The sequence below is a fragment of the Podarcis gaigeae genome, assembly GCF_964106915.1.
Source record: "Podarcis gaigeae genome assembly, chromosome: 15".
In the NCBI taxonomy this organism is placed as follows: domain Eukaryota; kingdom Metazoa; phylum Chordata; class Lepidosauria; order Squamata; family Lacertidae; genus Podarcis; species Podarcis gaigeae.
The window spans coordinates 41132304-41157792 of record NC_139692.1 but is presented as its reverse complement, the minus strand read 5'-3'; the positions used below and the strand labels follow the sequence as shown (position 1 = coordinate 41157792).

Sequence of the window (25489 nt, the reverse complement as noted above, 5' to 3'; positions counted from 1 at the left end):
TATTAAGTGAAACTATTAAGACAGTGTGTAGACCCACTGAAACTAACAAACCTAAATTAGTCGTGTCCGTTAATTTCCATAGGTCTTCTCTAAGCAGGAAAAGCATTGGAGACAGCCCAGTAGAATTTACAGCCCAGTTTAGAACTGTAGCCGTAGTCTGCTAGTTTTGTTGTCCAGTTGTGGTGCCCTCCAGATGTTGCTGGACTACAACTCCCATCACCCCTGATAATTGGCTCTGTTGTGTGGGGCTCATTGGAGTTAGAGTCCTGCCATGCCTGGTCCAGCTCAACAAGATGCTTTTCATGTGTCCTGGGTATCAGCCTAAATGCCTGGCAGTGTGCTTGGTTGTATTGAGATATATATATATGCTAAATGCTAAATACACACTCACACACACCACTTAACACCTTAGTTTCTGAGTGGTGTACGGTAAGGTTAAAAATGATACAATAAAGAGAGAACCAACCATAAAATCAGTAAGCTTACTTAAAGTGCTTGTGAAAAGGAAGATATTCAACAACCTTCAATGTAAACAGTATATTTCTGAAGTACAATGTAAACAGTATATTTCTGAAGTACAATGTAAACAGTATATTTCTTCAGAAGTGCCTTGGTACTAGAATGTGGAGTATGTTTCGAAATGTCAAAGGAGAAAACAATGATTCTGGGGGTATTAGCAGCATGTTGTTTCATTAGAAAAGCTTGCTCACTTTTCATAGACAGGCTATTCCTGTTTTAGAAAATACATGAATTCGCTATGTTTCCACACACCCCTTCCCAAATGAGTGTCCATCTGTCTTAGGAAGTGATTCAGACTTGTTTTAAAACGAAGAATTTATTGACTCTTATGGGCAGGAAATAGAGCAAGGCTGTAGATAACAAGCATGCAATTATTTTATATTTTTAAATATCTGTTGGCTTGTATCCTGTCTGCCCTGTCCCATGTTAAAAGGGACAATAGCAGAGTTTTTAAAAAGAAAAAAATGAATGCCCATTTATAAAGGCATTGACGAATTGATGTTGTGCCCATTCCCTTCCATGCTGCTCCACATGACCAGGAACTGCTGAATAAATTTGGTATTGCGCACATTTTTAATACAAATTCCACAAATACACGCAAAGGTATTGAAATCTCCACTCCCCATGAATGCAATTTGCAGAAATCACTTGAAAGTCACACAGAAATTGGGTTAACCCTGGTGCAGAATCTTGTTTTTTGTGTGTGGGTTTTTTTGGAAGCTACAGAAAACACCCAGTGCTCTTGCGCGCGCGCTCTCTCTTTCTCTCTCTTTCTCTCTCTCTCTCTTTCTATATATATATATATATATATATATATATATATATATATGTAAAAAAAAAGGTAAAGGACCCCCGGACAATTATAGCTTGTGTCCCATCCCCCCAATTTTATCAGCTCTGGCCAGCATGGCCAATTGTCAGGGCACAGTTGTAGTTCAGAATATCTGGTGGGCATCAGGTTGAGGAATTATACTTGGTCTTCAGCCTTTTCATTTTTGGGCCCAGCATTAACCCCCCCCCCCATGCTATGTGGGACTCACTTTTATTTTGTACTGTATTCTTTCTTCTTCTTTTTCTTTGCTTTCTCTCCCTCCTTGCATTTCCTCCTGATTTCATGATATCTCTACCCCTTCCCCATCCTAGGTTGAGACTTGACCCGTGTGTGTTTGTGTGTTGTGTTGTGTGTACAGTTGATAGAGCTAATATCCACGGTCCTTAGTATTTTCTTGCGTATATTTTGCTGGGTGTGTGTGGATTTGTCTCGAAGATACTTTTCAGAATCGCAGTGTCTTGAAGTAATTGCTCTGGAAGTATGTAAACTAGACATGGGTAGCATTATGCAGAGTAGCTGCAGCATGCAAAGTTACATTCTTGAACAATTCAGTGCTGGAACAAATCTGTTTTTTATAACTTCCGGAGCTTCCAAATGCATTGTCGTTGTTTACAAAATAAAAGTCTATTAGTGCACATTTATCATTGTAATGACCCTTCTCAAAGGCAATCTGAAGGGTGGTGCAGTGCAGATTTTCACTGTGAATTAGGATCGCCCCCCCCCCAATCTCCTAAACTACTGGAACACTTAATCGTACAAAGTAGAAGAGATTCAGGGAAGATCTGTATGCTAGTTCAGCTATTATTGTAAGCCACTTTGTGAAAGCTTTTTGCCTTGAAAAACAGGGTATAAATAGCTTTTTAAGAATCCTGCTCTGCTTTCAGATCCAGGTTTTTATTATTATTTATTACATTTACCTTATATTTCCATGTATAAGACACCCCATGTATAAGACGCCCCCTACTTTGGGGGACCCCAAGTTTAGAAAAAGGGCATATGCACTATCTGTGTATAAGATGCCCCCAGATTTTTAACCTTATTTTAAAGTCAAGAAACCTAGTCTTATACATTGAAAAGTATGGTATACAGCTGATGTTCTGAAGTGAGGTCTCTTCAAAAACACCTATAAATCTTCAGACCAAAACTAGTAGCGTTTTTCGTCCTCGCTCATCAACTTTCAAGAGAGTTTCTATCTCTTCCCCCCCTTACATTGCTTAATATCTTTGCAAAAGCTTCTATCAGATTCCAAACTTTGTTGCGTGGTTCACCTCAGGCTTCAAAAATGTTCTCGGGAGATGGGAAAACTTCTGGAATGTCCTGATATCGTTTGGCTTTTATTATTATTATTTCTATCTCTCAAACATGACCTCATCTGTGTCTCCCCAGAGTAGCGTATATAAAACCATGTGCAAAAACCACAGCAGGAACCAGAATTTCTTAATTATTATCGGACGCAAAGTGTAGCTCACCCTTTTGCGGTGCACAATCTAAACTTGCTAGGCATGTTCTTCTTCCTGGTGGATTAAATTGAAGGCAGCCGGAGCCAAATCTAGGCTGCAGATTTTTTTGCACCATTACCTGGGAGCAAATCCCATCTGAACCAGTGAGGTTTGCTTTCTATGTAAACAGATCCCATTGGGCTTCTTGAATATCCCCGCCCAATTCCAGGCATGGGCTGCAAAATTTTCCTATTATCGCCAGACGCTGTACTTGTGGCAACCTATATTTATAAAATCAAATGCGTGCACACAATATTTTACTTTATATTTTGGGCCGGGGGGGGGTGCAGTGAGAGATTTCCATAGCCATTCTGTGCTGTATATATTCTTTGAAAGATACACAGTCAAGTGTATTTATTTCCAGCCACTTAAAAACTAAATGTTGCAACCTTCCTTGTTTTCTGGCTGCCTTCCCTACCCCACCCACTCGAAGTAAGAAGAACTCTGTCACACGATTATGATGTCTAGCATATTTATTTATTTGCTCTGTGGTGCTTTTCTTTTATCCAAGCAGATTTAATTAATTTCACTGCAAGGAATATTATTTTTGTTTGTTTGGTTTTTTGGTATCTTTTTCTTGCTTTTTCTTTTTGAGACTGTCAGCTAAATGACTATGTATGAAATCATAAAGACCCTTTCAATGTGGGTTGAGGGATTCCCAGCCATTTATTTCTTTTAAGAGGTGTTTCTGCAAACTGAACATGGTTTGGCAGACCATACCCCTGTCAAAGGAAGCCAGCCCCCATCCTCCTTTTCACTCCCTCCGCCCTCCTGCAATTTAATAAATTGCTTTGCTATCAAGAGGGAGAGCGTTCTCCTCTTGTTTTAAGCTGCCCAGTGGGGAATTTCCAAGCCGTTCCCAACTTCTGCAAAGTGTTACGTGACATTAGGCAGGAGAGCGGGGTAGTGCCACAGAAAGTAGCTCTACAAAAAAGGGGGGGAGGAGAAAGTACCGTATTTTTTGCTCTATAAGACTCACTTTTTCCCTCCTAAAAAGTAAGGGGAAATGTGTGTGTGCGTCTTATGGAGCGAATGCAGGCTGCGCAGCTATCCCAGAAGCCAGAACAGCAAGAGGGATTGCTGCTTTTGCTGCGCAGCGATCCCTCTTGCTGTTCTGGCTTCTGAGATTCAGAATATTTTTTTTCTTGTTTTCCTCCTCCAAAAACTAGGTGCGTCTTGTGGTCTGGTGCGTCTTATATAGTGAAAAATATGGTAGCTCTACACTGGAACTTTAAAAATAAAAATAAATTATGACAATGCTTTGTGGTGCATTTCTGTGTAGTTGTCATGGATACGGGCAAGCATGACCCCAACCACCTGTCCCCAAAGCAGACCACAAAAGTACTGGGCTCCTCATGAACAGCAGACGACTAGAAATACATCAATAAAACCATTTGCTAAAGCTGCAGGTACGAAACCTGAAACCAGGTTGCCAGATGGGTCTGTAGGTATCTTTATATATTTCCCTACTGAACACGATGCTCTTTTAATCCGAGCATCCAATGTGCTTCAGCTTAAACAGCATTGCACCAGTGGGTTAAAATTGGGGGGGGGGTAGCATGTGGCCCTCCAGATGTCACTGGACTCCAACTCCCATCTTCCCCACCCCAGCCATGGGCTGATGGGAGCTGGAGTCCTGCAACAAGCCTTTCAAGTTCAGAACTTTCCCCATCTGCTTGGGTATTGGAATTGCCTTTCCATATGTTTTCAGTCGCTTGCCGTTTGCTGCCCCGGGCTCCTTCTGGGATGTCAATTGAATGAATGAAAAGCAAATAAACACCTAGAGGGCCACAGGCTCCCCACCACCACCTCTGCTGCGGCTTTTCTGAAGCTTTTGTGGCAGCCAACTTGACACAGAGAACATCCAAACCCCTCTTCCAGGTGGGAAGAAGAACCCAAGCTCAGTATCTAATAGGGAACAAGTCGGAGTTTCCAAGCTCTTCAAAGCAAAGAAATTGAAGGGTTGCACTGGCTTTGTCTTAATGCTTTTGGTTAGGAAAAGATGCGGAAGCCAAGGAGATGTGTAACTGTCTCGGAAGTTTCTCAGTCATGGCACTGGGATCTCTCTTTTTCTCTGCGTGTGCTGTAAGCGACCTCTTCCCACCAAATTCATCCAGTTGGGTTGAAAACATTCTTTACTCAGCGCAGTACGCAAGTTGGGCAACTCTGAAACAGAAGGGGGAAGGGAGAAAGTTCCATTTATTATTTTGAAAAGGAGGCGCAGATGTGAAGGAAATTCTAGACACGTAAGGTCTTTAAACCCTTTTTAAATGGATCGCAGCAGCAGCAGCACAGTAATTGTGGGGTTGGGAGGAGGGTGTGTGGGTGTGTGAAAAAAGAGCTACAGGGATTTAACGCAGCAGCCGAAAGCCAGTAAGTGAGTGAGTGTGCGATCAGGAGCTGTGGTCAGTAGGATTGTATTCGAATCTGCAAAGGTCATTGGCCCCAGCCAGCCATGATTTCTCCTGCAGTGAAATGAATGCAGCGCCTACTGAGAAAAAGCTCTCACCTGCAGCTGTTAATCAAAATATACGCCCAGCAGATGTGCACAAAAACACATGCCCTTGCACACGTTTTCAGAAGCCAGTGTGGTGTAGTGGATTAGATTAAGACCTGGGAGACCAGGGTTCCAATCCATGCTTGGTCATGAAGCTCGCTCGGTGAGTGATTTGGGGCCAGTTGTGGTCTGAGCCTATCCCCACCTCGCAGGGTTGTTGTGAGAATAAAATGGGGCTAGAGAAGAACCACATAAATCGCCTCAAGCTCCTTGGAGGAAAACGTGTCATGCTGGTGGTGCTTAATGGAGTAACAATAAGCAACAGGCCCCTGGCCCAAAGAGATTACTGTCTGTGTTTTATGAGAGCCTAGGGAGAGAGGCAGAGCCAATTGTACTATGTGGTCCTGGGTTTTCTTGCAGTCCAGGGCAATGAACGCAAGAGTATTCGAAAACGGTGACTTGGACCTCCGGGTTTACCATACTAAAAACTGGAATTATTGGGGAAGGAAGGTATTAAAATGATAAATGAATGTTCACCGTGAATGGAAGTAGGTTTCAGCCCTTAACATCTCCTGAAACAGCTCTATGAGACAGGAACAATCCTCTTCCCGTTCACTCAGAGGGAAGGTCCACTGTGGGACTTATCCCCGAATAAGTGTGTGTAGGATTGCAGCCTTAAAACTAATATAAAGCCAACAAGATCTGCTTGAACCGAACTTCAGAAATCTCATCACTTCCTTTTGCCAGTGCTGGCAACTATATATAGCAAGTATTTACACACACACACACACACACACACACACACACACTTTTTAATGCCGAAATGAGAGCATATTTCCAGAAAACAGACTGTCCAAGTCTTCCTGTAAGCGACCTTGGTTTGGAGTGGCAAGCTCCCTTCTGGAGCTGATCCAGAGTTTCTGCTGCAGTGTGATCTTTTACAACTGAGTCAAGCTCCTCAAAGGTCTGGGTTTGTTCTGAATCGCCTTGCATCTTGCCTTGGTATTGGCTGAGCGCAGGGGAAACGGATGGCTTTTCTTTTTTTTTAAAGGCTGCGAGAACCTTTTATCATTACAGGAAATGACAAATCATTAAAAAAAAAAATCTAACCGTTAAAAGCCGTTTATATCACCGTCTGGAGGTGGGGGAGTGTCTGTGTGTGGAATTAAATGAGCCATTTCAAGGTTCAGATAAACCAGGTGGAAGGAGCCTGGGTGCGGCAGGGAGCGGGGAATGAGATGCGGATCTTGGAGAACGGATTAGCTACCCCTGCAACAGAGAATGCTTTAGCAGGGTCTCCTATTCCCCCCCCTCCCAAAAAAATCTCCTCTTTTGCTTCTCTGCATTTACATAAGCATCTTCTCCTCCCGAGACTTGTCCCAGATTATTTTACTTCTGTAAAACGGGAACATAGCAAGGTTCCATACAGATCCTTGTGCCCCCCCCCCCATTTCAGTACAGTGGTACCTTGGGTTACAGGTGCTTCAGGTTACAGGCGCTTTAGGTTACAGACTCCGCTAACCCAGAAATAGTACCTTGGGTTAAGAACTTTGCTTCAGGATGAGAACAGAAATCGTGCAGCAGCGGCAGCGGGAGGCCCCATTAGCTAAAGTGGTGTTTCAGGTTAAGAACGGACCTCTGGAACAAAGTAAGTACCTAACCTGAGATACCACTGTACTGTCTGCACTGACAGGCAGCAGCAGGAGGGAGAGGTTCTTCTCGTAGCGCTGCCTGAAGATGCCGAAGGAGGGGTTGAACTAGAACCCTTCCGCATGAAACATCGGTGCTCTAAAACTGGAACTACAGCCTTCCGCTTCATTTTAAGAGTTGAGAACATAGGAAGCTGCCTTAGGCTGCATCAAACCATTGGCATGTCTAGCTCAGTATTGCCTGCACTGACTAGACGCTTCGGTTGAGCATCCTGCATTGCAGGGGGGTTGGACTAGATGAGCCTGGGGTCCCTTCCGACTCTATGAGTCTGTGACTAGCAGCAGCTCTCCAGGGATTCAGGCTGGGGTCTCTCCTAAAAGATGTTCTTCTACTGAGCAACGGCCCTTCCCTAAAAAAACGAATGCCAAAGGTTCTTGCGTGGCAATCTGGTGGCAGGGGGTGATCTGCAGACTCTTCCATGGGAGGGAATTGCCTGTGGTAAAGAGAAGCAGTGTGGTGTAACAGTGCTTAGAGTGTTGGGCCAGGACGTGAGAGACCAGGGTTCGAATCCCGACTCAGGACTCAGCCATGAAGCCCACTGGGTGATCTTGGGCCAGTCACTACCTCTCAGCCTGGCCTACCTCACGGGTTGTCATGAGGAGAAGATGTGGAAGGGTGGGAAACCGTGTACACTACTTTGAGCTTCTGGGTGGAAAGTTGAGCTATATAACTGCAACACATAATAAACAAACAGCTCCTCCTTTTTAAAAATAAAAACTTCAGCCACCGCTCCCCCCAAGAAAGTACAAAGCCACAAAGAAATGTTGTTCAGCGGTTCGGCCTTGAACAGCTGTTTTTATTTTTATTCCGGACTCTCTTTCTTTTTTTTAATAGAGTCTGGTGCAGAGTTATTAAAACAGTACCCATACAGTCGTTTGGAACAACTTTGGCCCCAAACATAGAGACCCTGGAAACTTTTAAGCAAAACATTAGGCTCTGTTTCCTATGATGCAAGATGGGCTGGAAGCAGAGGTTATGGCAGGCGCGAGGTTGCCGCCCCAAAATCACCTCTGTGTGTGTGTCTCTCCCTCCCTCTCTCCATCGTCATGTCCTAGTGATGCTCAGAGTACAGTGGTACCTCAGGTTAAGTACTTAATTCGTTCTGGAGGTCCGTTCTTAACCTGAAACTGTTCTTAACCTGAAGCACCACTTTATCTAATGGGGCTTCCTGCTGCCGATTTCTGTTCTTATCCAGAAGCAAAGTTCTTAACCTGAAGCACTATTTCTGGGTTAGCAGAGTCTGTAACCTGAAGCATATGTAACCTGAAGCTTATGTAACCCAAGGTACCACTGTAACTGCATTGAGCATGGGCAGTGGAGGCTGGGCCATTTAGGGCAAATGGGGCACTGCCCTACCAGCCTCAGCCAGCCCCTTCTGCATGCTGTCCTACTTGGGTGGGGTATGGATGGTCGCTGCTTCCCCTATGGGGGGGGCAGCGGCAGCAGAAAATGCCAGTTTTGAGATCACCACCCTAAGACATTCTGCAGGGTGCTGCTCCCCAAGCATAATTTCTCCAGGCGAGCCAAGTGATCTTTGCAGAGCCAGGTTATGTGGCCCCATGGGGAAGTAGAAGGCTTTCCAATCACCTCCTTAGTTTTTAACTCGGGGTGCCGGGGATTGAACCGGGGTCCTTGTGCATTACAAAGCAGGTGCTCTGCACCGAGCTGCGTTCCGTCCCCTAAAAATAAATTATGATTCTAGTCCTCATGGTTCCAAGTGAAAAGTTGGAACATGCCTTCTGCCTTCAGCCGAGTCAGGTCATTGGTCCATCCAGCTCATTTATCATTTACAGCGGGTGGGGAAATTTTATTGATTGATTGGTTTTACCTTGTGGGCTTATAGCCGAATAAAGTATTATCTATCTATCTGTGAGCCTGATGCAGCCAATGGATTCGCGCGCGCCCCCAAACAGTCTCACTTACAGGCAGCAGATTTCTGGGATCAGTCAGATAGTCTTTCCTACTCTTACCTGGAGATACTAGGGATTGGATCTTCTGCTTGCAAAGCAGGCTTGCCATTTTCAGCAAGAATGTCCCCTCTGGCATTCCCATCACAGCAAATCTTTCAGCGAAGGATGTGTACCCACCATATGCTTAAAACCCCTGGCTTTCCCCCACCAAAAAATAAAATAAAAAATAAAATCCTGGGAACTGTAGTGTAAGGGTGCTGGGAATCGTAGCTCTGTAAGGTGTGAACTATGGTTCCCAGGAATACCAATTGCTGGAAACCACAGGAGGGGAGAGTGCTCTTGCGGTCGAATCCTGCTTGCTGATTTCCCACAGGCATCCGGCTGACTAATGTGAGATCAAGATGCTGGACTAGATGCTTTAAATGTAGATGTAAATGTACACAGCCAAGAGCATCACTAGGGCATTTAGCAAGCCTGCGCAGACACCCCTTCTTGCTCCTCACGTCTTTGTTTCTCCTTCCAGAGCAGGGTTGTGAGATGAGACGGAGATGTGACTCATTCTTAAGTCATCCATCAATGTGCATCTTGCTCTGTATAGTTTGCATGATGTACATCACCTTACGGCGCCTTCCTTCCTTCCTTCGAGGTAACACGTTTCAACGATCTGCTTCTGCGATACAATTTCAAAGGGAGCAGAGTCCGCTGGCCACATCTGACGCCTGCAGTCCTGACTCACTCAGGTTGTCAAAGAGAGAGCCAGGAAGAAGCCTCACGGTTGCGAGGTCAAATTCCCCGGCACCACCATGGCAAAAACTAATAGGCCTGGGGCCGGGAATATGATACCTGCTTTCTGCTGCCTGCTGGCACTCAGGTTTCTAGTCCTCGTGGTTTTGCAGAATTAAGTGGGGAATTGCTGGCTAAAAGAGGTATTGGGAGGAATGGCAGAGCTGGGTGTTGACTACATACTTTGTATTGCATATCTTCAGGCAATCTTTAAAAGTACAGTGGTACCTCGGGTTGCATACGCTTCAGGTTACATATGCTTCAGGTTACAGACTCCGCTAACCCAGAAATAGTACCTCAGGTTAAGAACTTTGCTTCAGGATCAGAACAGAAATCGTGCTCCAGCGGTGCAGCAGCAGCAACAGGCCCCATTAGCTAAAGTGGTGCTTCAGGTTAAGAACAGTTTCAGGTTAAGAACGGACCTCCGGAACGAATTAAGTACTTAACCTGAGGTACCACTGTACCTCGTTGGATGAGACCCAGGGGTGGGGGACCTGTGGAGGTCTGAGCAGTGTGCCCCCCAATCATCATCTTCTCTTTATTTAAAAAAAATAGCTTGCAGGCACCTTTTTCCTTTGGTTCCCTAAATTTGCATTGATGCGCATGCAAACCATATGCAAACGTGTGCCTTGAAAGACCCTGCCTGGGAATAAAAACCACTGCCAAGTAGAATCGGCTGTTCAGTGCCTGATGGGCCAGCGGTCTGCTTAAGAGTGAGGTATTTCCTTTTGTATCAGAAACAAAGAGGCAAGCAAAGAGCCAAGATGCCAATCTAACTCGCTTTCACACACACCTCCCTTCTCTGTGGTTGTATGGGAGGAGGGTGATAATCCATTCGTGGCTGATGTACTGCTAGATTTCATGCTTTCGCCCATCTCCAACCTCGCCACTGCCCTGACCTGTCCAGGTAAGCTGGTTTCAGGAGGGTGGCTCTGCAGCTCTGCATTGTCACATCAGCCACTTCTGGAAAGGAGACCCTTCATTCATCATCTCCAGCCTCTGCCATTCTGTTCACTTCCAAATCTGTTCTGTGTGAACAGAGGGGAAAGCAGCTTCAGTGGTACCTCGGGTCAAGTACTTAATTCGTTCCGGAGGTCCGTTCTTAACCTGAAACTGTTCTTAACCTGAAGCACCACTTTAGCTAATGGGGCCTCCCGCTGCTGCCTCACAATTTCTGTTCTCATCCTGAAGCAAAGTTCTTAACCCAAGGTACTATTTCTGGGTTAGCAGAGTCTGTAACCTGAAGCATCTGTTACCCAAGGTACCACTGTACTAATCACCTACTTAACTCCCCTAGTTGAAATCTTCTAGCACCTCTTTCCCAATGGATATGGGGACAGGAGCTCAATATTTGTCTGCTGTAGGTTAGTTACCTTCTTTTAAAACTTTCAGAATTGGTAGATGAACTGTTGTTTGAACAGAATGCTTTTCAGTGCACACTTTTGTAAGTGGTTTTAGGAACTGTGAACCATGGCTGATGGAGAAAGAGAGGAGACTAGAAAGTATTAGGTTGATGGATAGAGGCAGCCAAGGTGAGGGAGAGGGGAGGATGGAACAGAGTGGAGAAAATGGCGAGAAATTGTCGGAACAGGAGAGGAAACAATAGACAGAAGAGAGAGGGAGAGAGTCAGTCGTGTGTTGCTGCGTGGAGTTTAAAAAACTGACCCAGAGTCTTGACAACCACTCCTTTAGAGCATGAGAATTTTCTGAAGTAGGAGCGCAAGGGTTTGTGGTGCCACAGAATGCCACAGAAAAATCCCACCCAATTACTGGAATGGCAAACCAACCACTGCTTTTTACTCTGAAGCTTTCAAATATGCCATCGCCATCTCCTTAAGCTTTCCTTCCTCATGAGGGCTAGTTACTTTCCCTCTTTTTTTAAACAACAACCAAAAACAACAACAACCTGCAGCTCTCAGAAGTGCATTTGGCCGGCAGCTTGAAGGATGTTCAGCATCCTTAAATGCAACACATGCTTCCTTGTCCGTGAAAGCTGGCAAGAAATGTCCAGAAGCGTTAGTCCGGAGTACAATGAATTCTGGACAGGACAGGCCATCTGGCTTGTAAAAGAAAAGACCGAGGAGCTTAACTATATTTAGCACTTAGGACTGCGCTATTAAACAATTTGGAACCCGTTTCTGTCTGTTGCTTATTAAGAAAAGGGACACCGGGCAATGTAAGATCGTTGACCCATTTGGCTGTTAGAATAAAGAACAGGGTCCAATTTCTAGCCAAACAGTGACCAGTTCCAAATTCTTAATAGAGAAGTGTTCGTTGTTCCCGAAGCATAGCAGAGATTTGTAATACACATAATTGGCTGTTTAAAAGTTATCTTGTGTACTTCTGCAGTTGAAATTTTGATGATGCTTCCATATTCCTGCAATACCGTGTACTATACAAACTTTAAGGGACGCAGATGGCGCTGTGGTCTAAACCACTGAGCCTAGAGCTTGCCGATCGGAAGGTCGGCGTCTCGAATCCCCACGATGGGGTGAGCTCCCGTTGCTTGGTCCCTGCTCCTGCCAACCTAGCAGTTGGAAAGCACGTCAAAGTGCAAGTAGATAAATAGGTACCACTCCGGCGGGAAGGTAAACGGCATTTCCGTGCGCTGCTCTGGTTTCACCAGAAGCGGCTTAGTCATGCTGGCCACATGACCCGGAAGCTGTACGCCGGCTCCCTCGGCCTATAAAGCGAGATGAGCGCGCAACCCCAAAGTCGTCCACGACTGGACCTAACGGTCGGGGAACCTTTACCTTTACATTTTTCCAAACTTTGGAAATTGGAGTACAGGGTTCCCCAATGCAGATGGGATTTTGATTTTATAAGTGCAAGGGGAGAAATGGACAGAGGGGATTGCCTCGGGACGTTGTCAAAATGTGGAATATCGAGCCAGCGAGGAAAGGGGTAGTGATCCCACTAGGGTGGGGTGTCAGTTGTAATAGTGCTTCATTTGTTCAGAGGAGGGTTTGACAGAAGGGCACATGTCACTGCGCAGTGTGTGGCTAGAAACTTGGGCTGTGGGGTATCTGGATTAGGATCTCTGCTCAGCCATGAAGTTTCTGTGCCACTGCCAGACTGACTCTCTCAGCCTAACCTACCTTGCAGGGTTATTGTGAGGTAATGAAGGGATATTGTGAGGTAATGAAGAGATGATGTATGCTTTCTTGAGCTCCTTGGGAGAAGGGTGGATATCAATGTAATAAAGGCAATAATGATTATGGCTTGATTCCGCTGAGTTTCAATCCCACTGATTTTAATGGAATAAAGCATGTTTTTCACTGTCACACTGAAATCCACACATCATTCAAAATGTTTAACTTCCAGCATAGTGGCTTTTTAGTTTTAATGTCTGTGAAGGGGATATTAACAAATCGTCTTCAAAGACTGGAGACTGTAAATAATATTTTTCAATTTCTGATCTGCCCAGCTATTTATGAAACTGTTTTAATTGCATGCAAAAATGGATACTTAGTGCCAAAAGGCAGTACTGTATAAGCAGTTCCAAATAAAATTTGTTGCGATGATGGACAAAACAGTTTTTAGATACTAAATACACTACCAATGTTTTCAGCCTTTTTGATAGAAATGTGTCCTTTTGTTCAGATGACAGTAATCAGAACAGATTTCCCCCCTGTAAAGGGCACATTTTGGGTGATGGTAGCTATCCTGAAAACAGACTATAATTTAAAATCACTGGCACATTGTTACATTTCACAATATTAAATGTTCTGTAAGCCAAAATATACATTTCCCATTTTTTTATTTGGTCATTTAACTGGATTTAGTACATGTAGTAGCCTTGAAACACAAACACAAAAAAGTACAAGAAATAAAACTGCAAATTGTATTTTATTTATATTCCCATCTGTCTTCATAAAATCAGGTATTTTTAAAAAGGTATTTTTAAAATCTAGGTTTTATTAAGCTTTTAGCAAACAGTTGCCACGATCCAATACATTCAGACATGCCAGTTGATTTCAGAGGTTTCGGCATTGAGTGGTGACTAGGTACCTCATATCACTTGAGTGTAACAGAAATTAATTAAGCTGAGGCACAATCCAGTTAAGTTCCATCAAATTGAAAGGTAAAATTAGGGTTGCCCACTCTGTTCCGTGGGGATCAGAAGTACTTAGAGGAATCACACACTCTTAGTTTTCTTAGAAAAAGGAAATCGAGGCTGTAATCCTTGATTTCCTTTTTCTAAGAAAGTGTTGCATGTAGAATTAGTCCCGTTGGCCTCAATTTACGTACAGGATTGCATTGTAAAACAGTTAACAGTCATTGTAGTGCTTCATTTAATTGCATAAATTTTATTCCAATTCATCATTCAAAATATAAAAAAAGTCCAGCGAGGAGCATACTTTACAAACACTTATTGTAGTAAAGAAGAATACTTTTTTAAAAATCTACTATAGGAATACCTTACACATTTATAGCCAGTTGTCACTCAGTTTCTTCTAAAGCGAAATTTAAGGTGAGTTTGGAACATCCTTCTCAAGGAACACCAAAATTTTTACTTCCTTTTTTTTCCTTTTTGCTTTTTAGATATAAATTTGCCTTTGTTGTTAGTAGCTGACCTGGGTCATTCTTTATATATAAATCCAGTAACTGACTCCTAGCTAATTCATTAATAATTCTAGGGATGTTTAAAATTTTGATCATAAGAATTTCTCAGGGCTTGTGGCTGTTCATATCCACCATCAGGGTTGTAATAACACATCGGCTGCTCTGACAGAATGATCCTACTACTCAGAAATAAGTCCCATTGAATTAAATCGGGCTCATTTCCAGGGAAGTAGGTATAGGACTGGCACTTCAGTAACCTATATGGACAACACCCCCCAATTTTAATTTTTATTTTGCTTTTAAGATAAGCTACTATTTTAAAAGTAAAATCTGTAGAAGTTGAGATTTATTTATTTTTACACTGCATGGATAGTAGCCTTGCTGTACAGTATTTTTAAAATTTTTATTATTTTTTGCATCTAGAAAGCCAGAACTATGTTACTACTCTGCAGTTTTGCCCTACGAAAGGCGCAGTGTAGTAACACATTGACACCGCTGCGGTCATTGTCCGTGCCAGGCAAAGGCAGATTTCTTGAAATAATACCTGAAATATCTGTCACTGACTGAAGCAGTAGCTGAAGCAAGGACGTATGTTCTTCCACTCTATAAAGCGTAATGCACATGGATGGTGGAATAATGGTAATAATAGTAAGGGCATCACTTTGATATATATATTGGTCAAATGCACATTTTGGAGGACACATCTTTCAGATCCTCTGTTGACTGTTGACTGACCTTAATAAAACCCATGCCATCTAGAAAGTTTTTACTCAAATTCCATAATGTGTTTTTCTGTTCCCTTTTAATTGGATAATGGGAAAATCATTTCAGCTGTTCTCAGTTTCGGTTTTTAACCCTTTTGGCATTCTGAAGGAGTCTTACATAAATGAAGAATAAGTATGCAAAATGCTAATTAATAAACCAAACTTAATTGCAGAGGGTTTTTTTTAAAAAAAAATCATACTGAGTGAGCAGAAGCTATAGCCTTTTAACATTTAAAATAAATAAAATTTCTCCTCTGTATTAAAAACGCATGGTGTACATTTCCTGGACAAGCTGTAAATTTTCAGTAGATAACACTCAGTTGTGTAATTTCATAAACAGCTCCCGAAAGACCACAGAATAACTTAATAAAATTTATACTGTGCAATGGATTTACAAGGTTGTCATTCTGCACTGTTTTCTGTTACGGGAAAAGTGATATAAAAAAGAGAGAGAATAAAACTGAGCATCAGGAAGAAAATGTACCCACCCAATCCTGAACAATGCGAACTTTGCTCAGCAAATAACTTTTGATGGCAAATGGATATCGGCTCTTGCAATTAAAAAGACCTGAATAATTTCTTTTGCCAGTCATTCAACTCTCACCATCTAAGTATTTCCTACCTAATGCAGGTTTGTTCAAGCAAAAGCATTACCTTTTCAAAAGCTCTTTTCTCTGTTGGACTTCTGTGTCATCTGAAATCTTAACCCGAGTGTGATTTTTGAGAATACGGTGACTCGTTTTTGCTGGACGAGTCATTCTGCACAATCATAGCGGGGAGATGAGTCTTCACTTTGGTCTTGCAGACTTTCCTAAGCTGACAATTTTTACCTTAATCACGTTACCTTGGGGAGAAAATGTTTTTTAATTATAAAGGAAAATATACCACTACCAAACCTGGTTCCCAATTTGAACTGTGTTCACTGTCCAGTCCTTGAAAATATATATATATTTAAATCAAGTACTTTACTGTATGGTAAAATTTAAAAATCATGGGTTGCATCCAATTTACTTTGAATGGGATTAACATGGACATAGCCATAGCTAGATTTTTAAGGACTGATGAAGAATGCAGTATAAATTCAGGGGAACAGAAGCTTTGGCAAGGATAATTTTTATTTAAAACAGATTTAACCCCTAAAGGAAAATACATGTATGTGCATTAAGATAAGAGTTGCTTGAAACTTTCCAAAAGGATCAGTAGATCCAAACGTATATAAATTATATAGGTGATATCAAATTAAGTCAGAATACATCAGTTGAAATTAATGGAACTTGAGATGCTGTTAGATATACCGAGTATGACTAGCATTGTCTATCGCTTTTCATATTTCCCATGAAGAGAGCAATGAAAAAAATATTTAATTTTTAGTTGGTTTAAAAAAAAAAAACTTGTCTCCAAGGAAAACGAAGAAGGGCTAGGTCCCACTTTTGGGGCACATTATATTGACCGCATTCTGTGGCACCTCTTAGCTAGAATTTGTTAAAAGGGGCTTTTTCCTTTGATTTCTTTTTTGTTTCACTTTTCAAGGGAGGGGGAAGATCGCTTTAGCATGGCCTGTGAGACACAGTGAGGGGACTTCCCCCCAAAATGTGGGAGGGAGGCAGCTGTGCCCCCACAACTAGACTTCTGCCCTCAGCTATGATGGAGCATGCTATCCTGTGGCCAGCGTTGAAGCAAGTTTTAACTACTAGCCCAGCTGGCTTTTGTATGCGGAGTTATGGTCATTGTGCCTAATGGCAGAGCCGGCCCTCTTAAAGCACTGTGCTGCCTTTAGTGTCTTAATTGCATTCAAAAGAACAAAGCAACAGAGCTTCTCGTTTCATTTCCTGATTACATTTTTACATCCTGCCACTTTTCCAGGAGGCTCAGTTAGTTGCCTGGGTGCAGGGGCTCCTGCCTTCTGCTCCCCCCTCGGTTTCATCCTCCTCGACAGCCCTATGAGGTAGGATGAGCTTGAGAGACTGAGCATTGCGGCCATTTGAACCTGCCTCCCCCACCCTGCCCAAACCCACCTGCTCTCAACTGGGAGTTTAGCATCCTAATCCTAGACAACACATGCAAGCCCTTCTGATTTCAGTGGCACATACAGTACTTGCAGGGAGGGGAGAGGCTGGAGAATTTATCTAATCATATGGAACTTATCAGCCTCTGAGGACATCTCCTTGTTCTGACAAAACTGCCCTTGGCTGATTTCCTTTCTCTCTCCCCACCTTTCAAGCTATTCTTCACCACTCTCTACTCAGGTGATGGAGGGACACCTTTCCCCTCCATCCACACCTATATCCCTGTAAACATATTGCCTCGATGATCTTCAGTTGCCACTTTCAGAGGCAAATAGCCATTTCTGCACTGAGAGCTAGCCTTTCCACCACGCCGTACCCTGTTGGGAAACCAGAGATATCTGGGAAAGCGTGTGTGTTTTTTAATCAGTTTTCCTTATTCCTCCCAAGGTAAGGTGTGTTCCGTAACTATCATTTGCCTGCAGAGTCATTGGCCATAAAGTATGAAATGATTCAGAAGAAGGAAAAGTTCACAGCTTTTCCTTTGTTCCTTGTTAATCAGCCACTTTTTTTCCTTTCTCCTTTTATTGCCTGGCTTCTTTCTCTAACCCCCCTTTTTTGTGGGAGGTGCCTTTTGGAATTGGCTAATGCATTTATTTTATTTTTTTGGACCAGGGAGTGTGTGAAGGGGGGTGGAGAGAATGGATGGATAGATGGATGGATGACGCAGGAATTGTCCTAATAAGGACTTGATTGGAGCAAAGGCCCGCCTCCTTTTGAGCCGATGGGGGCAAGTCACCGAGGTGGGAGGAGGGGGGGCGGGCAGTTTCTTTTTTAAACTGGGGCGAATGACACAAGCCCAAGTCATTTCCTTGCTAATCGGTTCAAACCAGTTCTTACAGGAACCCTTGGTGATAAATGGTTGGGACTTCTCAGAAGTCACTCCATTTGAACTCCTGGCACTGCGCTGATGCATTGAGCTCGCTCTCAGGCTTGGCTTTCAGGAAGAACAGTTAGCAATATAACCTCAGACCTCCAGCTTCTCTCTGCTGCCTCCGATCTAGCTAACCGGCATTTGGCTGCCAAAAAACATTTGCTATTTGGGCTTTTTTCCCTTCCCCTTTTTTTTCTCTTTCTCTGTCTCTTCCTTCCTCTCTCTATCTTTAATTTAATTTTATTTTTTTGCAAGGGGAGAGTTTTCTGTACTTCCAAACCATCAGGAAAGCCGATAACCACGTGCTATTTTTTTTAAAAAAACAAAAAACCAAAAGACCCGTGGTTCTTCCACGTGCCTCCGGTTTGATCGCCCCCACTTCCTTAAGCTGTGATTTTGAATTTTGGCGGTAAGTTTTTCCCCACCCCAGCTAAATAATATTTTTTTCTTCCTCTTGTGCTCTTTTCTTCCACCCTCACTTTCCCACCCCACCCCCCTAAACCCGGCTTTACCCTTTCCGAATGTTCTGCCTGAATTGCTCTTTTTGGGGGACCCGACCTAGCGCCGTCCCCAGCGTAGGCCCTTCTCTCCAGAAGCCCTTTCAGCAATATTTGGAAACTCAGCGGCTGAAGCTTCACCACAAAGCGGAAGGAGCACCCCAGGTAAGAAATCTCCAGCCTTGTTATTTCTGTTTTCCTGACTTCACCACCCCCCCCCACCCCACCTTCTCCCCGGACCTGCTTCCTGTATTCTGGGATTAGCTTCAGGGTTTGAATTTAAAGATCCTCTTAGGGACAGCAGCCTAGTCTGTCACATTGCAGCTTAAAAAAAAATAATCGCCTGAATGATGGGTCTTAGCACTGTTGAGGAGAGTTGCTGTAGCATTCAGGTCCTGGGGGGGGAGGGCTTCCCACTGGAGCGCCTGGGTGTCCCCTGTGATGACCAGATCCAGTTCTTTTGATGTTCTTACAATTGGCTTTTAAAAAGAGAGAGGGTGGGGTGAAGAGCTGGTCAGCAGTCCTTAAAACTGAACCTTTTTAAATGATGGCTAGAATGACTGTCCCAGAGGTCTGTTTTAGGAAGCAAGCCAAGCCCGAGGAGGGGGGCACTATTATATGACCCTAAATGAGTTGTCGCCAACTCATTTTGACTCGGGGTAGACCCATTAAAGCGAATGGGCCTTTTTTTTTGTCATGTGCATGGTTTTCAGTGGGTCTACTCTTGAGCCAGGACTACCACGGGTTAAATTTGTGCCCTTCCGTGTTGGAATACTCCAAAAGCAAACAAACGTAGGAGGGCGATGATCCGGCAAGATCAAGATTCCTCCCAACAGGAATACCCTGGTGATTCGTATTTTCTCTGCCGGAACCTAAAACGAGCATGGGGGCTGCAACTCCCTATCAGCCCCAGGTAGCGCTGCCCAATGGTCGGAGGTGACTGCAGCAGCGGCCCAACAACGCTGGTCTGGCGGGGGGGGGGAGGTTGCCACAAGCTCACCCTCCCTCCCCTAACCCTAAACCGAGTGTGTCACAGAGCATCCAGCACTCACGGGCATCTGGAGTCTTGTCCCACCTGGGAAAGTCAGGCAGCCTTCAGGTACCAGGAAGCCGATATCAGGGGGAATTATGTGAATGACCCATTCTGAAAATGCTGCTGCTCGCTGCTGCCCTCTCTTGACCCCGAAGGGGAACGCCCAGGCTTCTCCCCTCTCCAGCCCTCTTTCCGGCAAATGTTTTAATAGCAGTTCTTTTCTGCTGCGTCAGTCGCGGGTTGCACAACCCCGATGCCAACCGGAACAGGCTGCAAACAAAACAAAAGCGAGGGGTGGCCTTTCGCGGAACTCCGCTGCCAGCCAATGGCTGCACTGCGCACGGGGCGCGGCAGATTCTTTCTATTTCTTTATTGTCCCGAGTGTGAACTCTCTGGATCCAGGCAGGGAGAGGGGCGGGGGACGAGATCGCCCTTAGTTAACCCCTTGGAGGCGCCTGCGCTCAAGCGCCCAAAAAGCAGGGGCAAAGAGCAGCCGGGGAGATCTGTAGCTCTGTGGGGTAGGCGATCTGCCTTGCATGTAGAAGAGATCCCAGGTTCAATCCCCAGCGTTTCCAATTACCCATCCCAAAACCCCAGAGAGCTGCTGCCAGTCAGTGTAGCCAGTCCTGAGCTTAGATGGGCCATTGGTCTGTCTTGATGGAAGGTTGCCCTGGGTGGTTTCGCATTAGCTTCTGTTACAGCGTGTTTCTCATTCCTTGTGCCAGTAGCTTTCTGCAGAGGCTTGGCATTTGCATGCAGTAAAGTCCAGGGTCCCCACCCAGTTCAAAGCATGGAGTGATGGGCAGTGCGATTGCCTTGCTAGATAGGCAATGCTCAGCTAGATAGATTAAAAATCGTCTGAGCCAGCATCAGGCTGCTTTAAACCAGAGTTGGATCTTTGTTCCACCTAGCTCAGTATTCTGGCCAACAACAGCGACTCACTAGAGGCTTTAAGGCAGGAGTGTTTCCGAGCCTTACCTGGAGGTACCAGGAATTGAATCTGGGTCCTTCGGTGTGCAAAGCAAATTCTCTGCCTGCTTACCTACAGCCCTTCCTCAGAAGCTCTTTGGGCCTTCTTCAGTTAGCTTCCCCTGAAGGACTTACTACTTTTGCTGATCTACCCCTGCAGTGTGGGACGCAAGTCTTGTAGGGAACTTAGGAAGCAGCCTTAGACCAGGTCAGGCTTTTTAACTACCCTACCTGGCAGTGACTTGCCCTCCTTCCCTGAGCTATATAGGGCCAATTCTAGATTTCCCCTGGGGCAACAGAGAAGACCCAGCAAATTTGGCCTGTATCTGCATGTAGTATCCCCCAGAACTCTTCTCGGGCTCTATGGCAAATAAGTCACAATCTTGAAAGCCTTTAAGTGAGCTAGGTGGGCATTTTTGGAAGTGGGGGAGAAGTTAACCATTCCCTGTCAGTCCAAGGAATTTTTTTGTCTGTGTATTCTAACCTGGATTCTCTCCTCCTCCCCCCCTCTCCTTTTTCCTTCATCTGCAGAGCGAAAACTGGCTGTCATGGATGTTTGAAAAGTTGGTTATCGTCATGGTGTGCTATTTCATCCTGTCCATTATAAACTCGATGGCTCAGAGCTATGCTAAGCGTCTCCAGCAGATGTCCTCTGAGGAGAAAACCAAATGAGCTCCGGGGAAGAGGGAGACAGACCCCAAATTTAATTGGGACGACCAGCCTCACATTAAAAAACAAAAACAAAATTGGCATTATTTGAAATTGGAGGGTGGGTGAGAGGGTTGTGGGGTGTTTTTTATTATCATTATTTTTCAAAGTAACTCTGCCGATTAGTAAACATTTCTCATTGATTGCCATTTGTAAAGGTAATGTACATGCTTCTGTTTATTTCATCCAAGTTGGAATATAAGGGGAGAACATTGCCTCCTATTTTAAATTTATATTTCCAGTGGATTATATCCAACATTCATACTCAGAGTAGACCCACTGGGTGGTATTCCATGCTAGTCCTACTCAGACTCAGTGAAATGAATGACCAGGACTTTGGACTTGGTTCAATACAGCCCATTGAACTTATTAACATTGATCCATTAACTTCAATGGACCTAACTGAGTAAAACTTATTTGAATACAGCCCAATATCACAGATTTTTCTTTTTTTAACAGGCAGCACAACTCCGGACTATAACTTATAGACCCAGCTTGCCACTAAGTTTTTTCTAAAAAAAAAAAAATTATTAAAAAGTCCAAAGTTGGTAGCTCCACCTTCTCCCCTGAGATGGTCACATGTCCATCCCAGTCTTAACATTGAATAAACAGTCTTAGATTGGCTAGCAGACTTGCATGACCCTCGTGCTAACATCTGGGTTCTTCAGTGGTTCTCCATTACTTGTTGGGTGGGGTGGGTGGAATCTCAGATTTTTTTAACTTCATAATGGTTCTGAGCAGAGACACTGGTGCCATCTGCTGCTGTTCTCTTTTCTTTTTTCCATTAAAAAGAAAAAAAAATCTGTATATTTAGAATGACGTTAAGATGATAACAGAAGAAATATATATAAAATCACCTTGGATCATTCCAGACCTTCTTGTCTTGATCTTTTAAAGCTCTTCCTCCTCCTCCTCTTTAACCCTTTTGTATTCCTATTTTCACCTTCATTTTATTTTGCAAAGTTTTATCTCCCTCCGGGGTCTCTCTGATCCTCCGGAGCTCTTTGTTCTTTGATTTCTCCCCTCCCTCAAGAACTTCTCACTCAAGGAAATAGAAAAGTGTTGGGACCTTGACATGGTTTGGTTAATTTTATTTATTTAACTGACAAGTAGCCCGTTGTGTTGGGTTTGTTTGTGTTTCTTTTTTAAAAACGGTTAACTTGCGATGTTTTGCATAGCATCGTTAGGAAATGCACAGGAAGGTGTCTTGCAAGGTGCAAGAAGGGTGACTGGAATAAACAACCATTCAAATAACTTTTTAAATGCCTTTTTCTTAAACAGCAAGTGTGTATATTGTGTTTTGCTTTTGCTTTAACGCCTGCAGAAAATGCAACACTTTCTGCCACAACCCAATAAATCGCCAGAATGATGGGAGTTGCTAGTTCAGCAAAATCTGGAGGGCCACAGGTCCCCTGTCCCTGTTTTAGACAGTCCTAAGCTAGGTGGGGAGGGACGCAGGTGGCGCTGTGGGTTAAAGCCTCAGCGCCTAGGACTTGCCGATCGAAAGGTCGCGGTTCGAATCCCTGCGGCGGGGTGCGCTCCCGCTGCTCGGTCCCAGCGCCTGCCAACCTAGCAGTTCAAAAGCACCTCCGGGTGCAAGTAGATAAATAGGGACCGCTTACCAGCGGGAAGGTAAACGGCGTTTCCGTGTGTGGCTCTGGCTCGCCAGAGCAGCGATGTCACGCTGGCCACGTGACCCGGAAGTGTCTCCGGACAGCGCTGGCCCCTGGCCTCTTGAGTGAGATGGGCGCACAACCCCAGAGTCTGTCAAGACTGGCCCGTACGGGCAGGGGTACCTTTACCTTTACCTTTAAGCTAGGTGGGCCAAGGGTCTTGTGCAATATAAGGCAGCTTCCTCAGTTTCCTATAAGACCGGAGACATTGATAGTTCCCCTAAATATCAGGTGGGGTCCCTTAAAGAGGTATCCCCCTCCTAGATGACTGCCCACTCTATTTTGGCTTGCATGCAGAGCTAATGCTGCGCCTCCCCTTTCCCAACATTGCAAGGCAGAGACAGACCTCTGATTGTTCCGTGTGCCTTCAGTTTTGTTTATTTTTCAAGCTTCCCCAGGGCCCTTAATTCACACATTTTCTCTTCTCTTGGAGGAAGGACCATATAGCTCTGTGGTAGAACATGCTTTTGGCATGCAGAAGGCCCTGGGTTCAATCCCTGGCATTTCCAGGAGAAAAATATCCATGTAAAATGCTGGAGAACCAATAGACAATACGACTCTAAATTGACCCAGTGGTCTAGCTCGGTAGAAAGCAGCTTCCTGAATTCCTTTGATGTGGAATAAGACAGAAAAGCCTATCACTGGTTTGCCTTAACAATTAAGAGGGTTTCCTGGGACAAAATAGAAGACCTTGTATGTTATTTCTCAAACCATGCCAGGAAACCTGTTTTCCCTTTTCAGGGTGTCATCGCTAGGTTTCAGAGTGACCGTCCTATTATGGTTGAATTAAGTTGGCTCTCTTTGGGACAAAGGCCGTACCTGTGCAATCACCTTTTGAATACCAGCTTGTTCTTCTTGCACATCTGTGTTTAACCGTTTTTGTCAAGGTGTGGATTGTGCTTGGTGTATGTGTGTCATGTGTTGTGATCACTCCCGCTCGTCTGCCTACCGTCGTGATACCTCCATGGCCTTGTACCTTTCTGTTGGATAGCTTATCAGACTGATGTTGACTGTTGGATGTCATGGCAACAACAGTCGGTAGGCTGTCTGACATTTTGGTATCTTTCATCTTGACTGTATTCATCCATCTCCAAGCTCTTTGTCAAACAAATACCCACCGGTGTCTTTTTGTCTTTCCTTATTGAAGTGTCTGAGGTTTTCTAAAGTATAGATTTAAACGAAAGGTGTACTTTGAATCTGCCAAATGGTTTGGAGAGTACTTTGTTCACTCGGCATTTGGATCCCTCTTAAGATACTGTGAACAAATTTTACATGATGGTTCCTAAGATCAAGGAGCAGGTTTTTGTGTGCTTTGATACAACTGAACACCATTTTGAATCAAGGTGGCAGACTGAACCTTTCTAAACTTCACTGATGTTAACCACTGATTTCAAAACTTCACTGGGTTTTTGGTTTTGGTTTTGGTTTTCGTCAAGTTCCCAAGCAACACCAAGCTTCTAGTAATGAATAAAAACCTTCCTCCTCCAAGGTAGTCACCGGTATCCTGGGACATGTTTGGGACAAGGTGGGTTTTTTGCAGGTATGTTTTCAGAGTAGTCAAAGAGCTGGGATGACTGGTGGATGTGGTACGATTTCCCAAAGGCTTTTTAGCAAAGGGGGAGGGGGAGAGAGAAACCCTTTCTCTGCTCAAAGGCATGGGAGGCATTTCATGCTCAATTGAATTCAGCCAGAAGGATTATGGACCTGACTTCCACTTTGTGAATGAAATGGAGCTCTGCTAACATAACAAGATCACTCCTCAGGAATTGTAAATATTGTTTAAGTAAACATGTGAGATTGAGGCAGTGGATATCACGCTAGCTCTCCTCCACGTCACTGTTCTTTTTGCCTTCCAACTCCTCGGAGAGCTAACTTCTGAAGCAAGGAACCTCCCAAACTTGAAGAGCCATTCAGAAATCAAAATGTTAAAAAGCACAGGGAGCCTCTGATGAGTAAAGGAGGCTCCATTCCCTCCAAAATAAAGAGGTTGCATGTTTGCTTAATTCATATTTAGAATGCTTGAAGAGGGCTCAGGACTTCCCCCCCCCCCAAAAAAAAATGTCTTCCCAATTACAGTCCCACCACACTCCCTGAAAGCAGACAATGAGGATCCAGAACAGATCATGACATGGGGAAGTGTGCATTTATGTGTGCCACCAAATTTTGGATCTAAGCCGCTGGTTTTAAGGTTTGTTTGCAAAGAGATGCAGCTTTCTGTTTGCAAAGAGATGCAGCTTTCCTCTGGGGGTTGGCTGTTGAGAACTATGCAATCAGTGCTGCAGAAATGGCATTAGCTACGAGGATGGCCTCATCTACCACCAGGCTCATGAGCTTTGGCTTTCTATCTTGTCTTGGTCGAAATGCCACCCAGCCTTGTTCTAAGACCACCACCCTAAATCCAGCAGTCATTTTCTTTAAGAAACGCCGTTCAATCCATTTGACCAGTGTTCAACGTGTGCTAGTAATAGTTAACAGCATGTAGCGAGATTCTTTTCATACCATGCCTATTTTGAAGGAAATCTTAATATGGTGATTTTGATGTGTTGGTTTTTATCTGTCTTATTTCATGCCTTGGTTCTTTCAATAAACCAG

General features: G+C 44.1%; 1 protein-coding gene and 1 long non-coding RNA gene across 4 annotated transcripts in view; one reads left to right on the top strand and one right to left on the bottom strand.

Annotated features, from left to right (window-relative positions):
* VMP1 (vacuole membrane protein 1) overlaps nt 1–22478 on the top strand; it is a 105133-nt gene extending 82655 nt beyond the window's left edge. For 2 of the 3 annotated variants that reach the window (XM_083715240.1, XM_083715241.1), the window contains exons 11-12: nt 18580–18679; nt 21048–22478. In XM_083715240.1, coding sequence (XP_083571366.1) covers nt 18580–18679; nt 21048–21188 — 241 coding nt within the window. In that variant the 3' untranslated portion in view covers nt 21189–22478. Of the gene's footprint in view, nt 1–31; nt 3777–18579; nt 18680–21047 lie in introns of those variants that run through there. The other variant, XR_014558474.1, reaches the window with a different exon arrangement.
* On the bottom strand, nt 3306–18580 carry LOC310832961. The gene is made up of 3 exons (XR_014558480.1): nt 15735–18580; nt 4073–5016; nt 3306–3774 (listed from the first exon to the last, which is right to left on the bottom strand). It is a non-coding gene; the product is annotated as an uncharacterized lncRNA (long non-coding RNA).
* Nucleotides 22479–25489: the final 3011 nt, after the last annotated feature.